The sequence below is a fragment of the Limulus polyphemus genome, unplaced genomic scaffold (assembly GCF_000517525.1).
Source record: "Limulus polyphemus unplaced genomic scaffold, Limulus_polyphemus-2.1.2 Scaffold254, whole genome shotgun sequence".
Classification (NCBI taxonomy): Eukaryota; Metazoa; Arthropoda; class Merostomata; order Xiphosura; family Limulidae; genus Limulus; species Limulus polyphemus.
Window position 1 is genome coordinate 646,087 of NW_013665864.1, and position 6,499 is coordinate 652,585.

Genomic DNA, 6,499 nt, shown 5'->3' on the forward strand with positions numbered 1-6,499 from the left:
GTGGTGGGCAGAGCACAGATAGCCCATTGTGTAGCTTTGTGCTTAATTACAAACAAACAAACTATTGTCTAAATATTAGTCTAAGTTACCAGATTCTTGACGTCATAGAGAACGTTCTAGATATCCTGGGACTACTGTTATGAGCTTAGTTTATCTTAACGCCATGCGCCCGCTAACATCTGAATTAAAATATTGAAATATAGCTTACAACAATATATTTGTATTGTAAAGAAATTGCGTTTATTATTCGATTAAAGCTTTTAATATGATCATTACATCTTAAACGTCCTCAGATGGGACAGCGGTAAATCTGTGGTCTTAAAACGCTAAAATCCTGGGCTTGAATTCTCGCGGTGGACACAGCAGACAGTCCAATGTGGCTTCGCTCTAAAACAAACTATTTGAAACACTGAAACTAAAAATAATGACACGGTTAAATTGAAAATGTTCACGCTGTCCTAAACATTGCAATGTATTAAACTAAATATAAGTGCAATAATAATAATACTTCACAGTGTTTCGGAGTTAATTCAAGTTACTTATACTGGATATAGGGCGAATTGTTGGATAATCTCCAAATATAAAGAAATACGTGGTTCAGTGCTGAGAGAAAATTTAGGTGTCACATTGGAAATCTATATATGTGTTTTTGATATATTTTTATTAGTTTAGGCGAAGTGAACACGGAAGGGATTTTGAACGATTGGGCTGTGACCCGAATACCTAAAGTATTGACCTTAATCAATACTCAAATATATTTTAAATTTGTTTTCAAGAAATATAAGAATATTTACCATCGCCACCTAGTTGCCTAATATATTAATTTTTCACATTCCTGAATGAGGTTTTGTGTCAATATGTCACTGTACTTCTAGGCCTGTGTAATTGTAACTGTTATTATTAATATTAGTAATAAATTAAGACATAAGCTGATGTATAATTATTGTTCACAACAGTCGTTGAATACTGGTATCTTAGGCATTAGCTACTTGGGGATGTAGAAGAATTTAATTTTTAAAAGAAAAATAAGCGATTATATTAATCCAGGTAGCCTAAAGAAAGTAAATACTAATTATAAGATAAGTAAGTTATTTCATAAAAAACGAAACTAATTTACTAAGTTAACTTACCTGAACTGCAGATATTGTTGGGTAGGAATATATGTATAACCTTCACTGTCAGTGAGAAACAAGTGTTGTAAAATGACTGAAGAAATTAACCCGGTAGTTATAAAAAAAACTCAGGATACTCTTGGAAAAGTGATTAAAAAGCCTCCTTTGCATGACAAGCTGCTAAAGAAGCCTCCATTTAGATTTATTCATGATGTTATTACAAATGTAAGTATATGCTTTAATTTTAACTTCTAATTTAAGTGTGATTGAAATTTTCAGTTATTTAAGTTAATAATAGTACAACTTTACCAGCCTATCTAGTAATAATAGTATTACTATTATATCTGCATCATGCAATCTGATTTTTGAATTTCAAGCAAATTTAAGACCATGTTTATTTAGCACTACATAATACTATAAAACTAAGACAAGAATACAAAATCAAAACAAAGGAAGACCATCTTGTGAGCCAGTTGCCAAAATAACAAACTAAAGTTAGTCCTAAATATACAGCAGCATATCATTTGGAAACCCAACATCTAAGTTTATATATATATAAATGTAATTATGAAATATCATGTTTCAAGAACAAATATAAATTTATTATTGATTATTCAAGTTTGCATTTCCAACCTTCCATTCTCACAAACAGACAACTTATATTATTGTTATAAAATTATATTTTGGTTATAGTCATAAACTTGTAGAGTGATTTGCCTAAGGATGTGGTTTATACTGTTGCATTATTTTAAACCTCTGCTGGATAGTTATATAACTTGTGAATATGAATGGCCACATTTCACTCGGTGTTTTTATTTTGATTGGTGAAAGGTGATCTCAATAAGCTACGTACCTATTAGCCTTATGATCTTACATTATATGCTTTCAAAATGATAACTTAAATTATCTCTGAAAATAATTTCAAAGACCTTTGTCAATATGAGTCAAATGGTTGGGCTTTTCATTGTTTGTTTTTTAAATTTTCTCATGAGATTTTTATTGTACTTACTACTTGTCTTCAAAACAATATTTTAGACTTTTAAAAACACATTTTTTAAGTTTTATGAAGTAGCTTTCTTTTTAACTATATTAATATTAGTATAAAGATGTTTTTTCTCAGGGAAAAATATTTTTACAAATGTAAGGAAACACATCCTAACCCATTGTCCATTAAACAACTGATTAAAATATGATTACAATTCTCACTGATATTCTGGTATGGCCCAAGTATTTCAAAACATCTTTTTTTTATGTTGCTCATGTACATGTAAGCATAAAAACAGCAAAGATATTTATTGTCAGTAATGTTTATATTCTTTTATAATCTACCACTGTCAACTCCACCAACAAGTTTCTTTGTCTTGAAAGCTCAGTGTTTTTTACTAAATAAAAAATTTATAAATATCTGTTTTGAGGTAATTAGCATAACCTTAGAAACTTATACCTATACTTGTTATTATGTAGAATTACATACATTTTTAAGTTTTGAAAAACTTTGTCTAATAGTGTGGTGTATACTGAAAATGTGCATTATTTTGATTATTTATTATATAGGCATACAAGTTTGACATGTTTCACTTAAGTGGAATAAAATCTGTCTTGTTTTTTTGGGACCACTTTTTCATTCTTGCGTGTCATCTATTTTAAAAAATTTACATTTATGCTGTATTTTAAGAACCTGTTTGAGTATACTGTGTATATCAGGATAGAAACTTAAGTTTGGAAGATGCTAGCAAATTATTGCTAGTTAATTTTTTTTTTTTTTTCACTAGAAAATTTAGGACTGCTACTAGCAAAAATATTCTTCTCAAAAATCAACTTTTAACTGTGTCATAACTAATTATTTCATGTATTAAAAATAATATAGATATTTTATTTATTATGTGTAAGTTTTCTGTGTCAAATACTTTATAAATATCTAACCCATTTTGATAACGTATAACAATACTTATTTTAACTATTTCATAAAAATATCATTGAGCGGCAACTGGTCTCTCTCTCTCTCTAGACAATGAGTTCCTGGATTGGTAAATTCTACAGTAAACCACTGCTGACAGTTACCATATATTAAAAAATTAATTTCATTACCAAAAATTAGGCTTAATCATTGAAAGCTGGTGACACGTTAGGAGCCACTAGGCCTAACATTAAAGTTAATCATGAAAAATTAAGAAGAATGTTGAAAACAAACATCCATAGTTTATCTCATTTCTATTTCATTATTACTTCCATTGAAAAAATCACATGGGCACAATATTTCTAACCATATTGTTGACAAAACTGCACCGAGGGGCAAGATAGTGTGATTGTAACTTGCTGGCCCAAATACTAATTGTCCTGGCAACCAATCAACAAGTTAAAACAGCAGTCTCACAATCCATATTTCCAGGTAATAGCCTTAGTGCACAGTGTAGCTGAAATGGTATTTCAATGCATTTGAAACAGTCTTGTTAATCACAATTGTAGTAACCTTCTGTGTTAAGAATCTTGCAACGCAAAGAATCATATACATGTATCATAGGTGTATTTATACTAAATTTGACAGTAAGAATCTTCAAATCTTTCTTTTGAAAAGTATACTGACAGTTTTTTCTAGTGCTTTCTAAGTTTTACTAGGAAAACTGCAACAGTAACCAGCAATTTGCTAGTTTACCATGACTAATTTTGAGCCCTGTATGTGTATCTATAAATTACCCAGGGAAATACCTTCTTCTTAATAATCAGAATTACAGTTCAGGTGTATGTTTAAAGCAGGAAAAAACCTTTCTGAAAAGATGTTGACATTCATAAATATATATTTGCACAGATTAGATTACACTTTCCTCTCTGATTTTTGAACTTGTGCTTCTTCGATATTACATGAACAACAATTTTAAAGTTGTGTATTATACATTTATAAATTAAATTACCAGTTGCCTAATCAGAATCTGTAGTATTTCTTTATTTTCATTAATTTAATTATTCTGTGATTACAAGTGTACTTGAATTATGTATCCATTAGGTAATGCCTTTACAATCTCCCTCAATTACAAGTACTGCTGTTCTGGTGTTCATTATGTAATCATTTTGTTTCAAAGATAGATTCTCTTAGCCAGTACTGATGTCAAATTCTTGTTTTTCTACTCCTATAACTCTTCCCCCCCCCCCTATAATTCTGGTCTTTCCTTCTCATTTCATAGATTTTTTTTTATGAGTGTTTGTGTGTGTTGTCATTGAATTTCCTAGTCTTTCCATTCTGGCTAGTTTTATATTTTTTGTAATTTTTTTATCATTTTGAGATAATTTCAACTCCAATGTGGAACTTAAAACATGTCTTAACTTTACTTGCAGTAGAAACTGTTTATGGTTATTAATATAATCATTATTATCTAAATATATTGTAGGTGATTAAGACTTCTGGGTTTCTGAAAGGCCTGTACACAGAAGAAGAAATGGTATCAGATAATGTCAAGGTACTATATTGATAAATTTATAATAAATTCTAATGGTAGAAATTTTAAGCAGTTAATTCTTTTACTCTAATCAGTAGAAGTTTCTTGTAATAATGTCTAGAATTTTAAGAAAACAATCAGAAAAGTCATGCACACTTTATTAAAACTTGTAAATAATATAACAAGCTGTCTTGGTAGTATTTTGTAATTTTCCCAAATAAATGTATGAAAGAGTATGAATATGCAGGATTGAATAATATTCAGGTATGCTAGTATTTGTACATGCAAAATAGGTCAAGTAGATGTTAAAGTATAAGAAATTTATAACATACATAACATGGGTAGTAAAGGACAGTTTTGAGATATCTTGCCTCTTCACACAGAATAGCTTGATCTCTCCCTGGTCTGCCTAAGAAATTTGCTTCTCACTAGCTTTGAGCTAACTCCCACCTAAAATATCATGTTTAATGTGAACTACATGCATGACTTCGTGCAACAATAGCCTTCCACTATTAGGAGGTTGACATAACCTCCTTGCACATTGACTCCCCATTCAATCTTTTCCTTGGCATTATTTAGAACAGGCATGTTTTTAAACTTATTAATCAATTATATGAGATTTGTAATAGTTTATGATACATAAATTTCTTTCAGATTTAACTGGTTTCTTTTATTACTACAGGAACAAAGACATAATTGAATAACATAACTTTTTCCTGCTTACCCATTATAAATTCTCAAGTGACAGTAACTTTCACTTTGTGCCACAGTAGTGACAGTGTTCTTCATAGTGTCTGTTGTGGCTACTGGGGGCTTGTCTGTGGGGGACATGACAGCCATTATTCAATGTGTTGGGGGTTTCTTCATGCAGACTGGGCTCTCTCCTCCCGTCCATTTGGCTGACATTCCTTCTTCCCAATTTGAACAAGGTGACGATGATTTGACTGGCTCTTTCCTCCTCCAGGGTTTACTCTAGGTATGTCATCCTTCAGCTCTGCCTGTTTATCAACAGAAGTGGCAGGTTTTTTTGTTGTTTTTATCCATTGCTTTGCCTCTAGTAATAGACCTTTCTGGCAGGCATTTGATGGAGATTTGAGCACCTTCCACCCCCACCCCCCCTCCTTGTGAGTGCAGGAGATCCTTGTCACTTCCCAGTTGCTACCTGCTGGAGTAATGGACGTTGCAGAGTTTCGAACTGATTGCGCACAGCACCAGTGGGAAATAAGGCAGTGCTGGCACTGTCTGTGTAGTACAGGTCACCCCTCAAACAGCTAGTATGCCCTCCACCTGCAGTTAAAATCTACTGTGCAGTTGAGTTGAGGTGAAGTCTGATCATGTCCTAACCACAGTACACTTATTGGCTCACCATTATGTACCCAGATGTAAAAAGATACATAACAAAAGTCAAATGGTTGGTGAGAAAATAACTAGTTTGTGGATACATAAAATTAAGAGAGATCTAGGAAGAAATTTTCAAATTACAGGCAATACGAAAATATGCTCAGCACATTTTATATCTAATGATATTATATCACCAGTACATGATTCAAAACATAACCATGAAGAAAGGAATTTAAGCTAAGGCTTTTTCATATATTTGAAAAATTTCTCCTCAATACAAAGTATAGCAAGGATGATTTTCAACTAGTAGTGAAATAATTAATTCTAGAAAAATAGAAATCCATTGTATATTTGGATAACAGACCTTGACTCTGTTTCTTTCCAGTAAGAATTGCATGTTTGAATCTTAATGTACAAAAATACTTATGACAATGGATATTTCATCAAATAAAAGTAAATTATAAAATTCTGTTCTTAGCAGATCCTGATGCATAGAAGTATGGAAAAAAAAGTGTACTCAAATATATGGTGGTCATAAATCTAAAATTTAATTGTTGTAATGACTTACCGTATTTTTCTGTGTATAAGACGCACTTTTTTACCCCAAAATTTGAT

The 6,499-nt window shown here is 31.3% G+C and overlaps 1 protein-coding gene across 1 annotated transcript in view; it reads left to right on the forward strand.

Annotated features, from left to right (window-relative positions):
• The first annotated feature begins 850 nt into the window (after nucleotides 1-850).
• The window catches only part of LOC106478841 (TRAF3-interacting protein 1-like), a 46,073-nt gene continuing 40,424 nt past the window's right edge, over nucleotides 851-6,499 (forward strand). Inside the window, exons 1-2 of the mRNA XM_022382531.1 lie at nucleotides 851-1,337; nucleotides 4,496-4,564. Coding sequence (XP_022238239.1) covers nucleotides 1,203-1,337; nucleotides 4,496-4,564 — 204 coding nt within the window. The 5' untranslated portion in view covers nucleotides 851-1,202. The remainder of the gene's footprint in view (nucleotides 1,338-4,495; nucleotides 4,565-6,499) is intronic.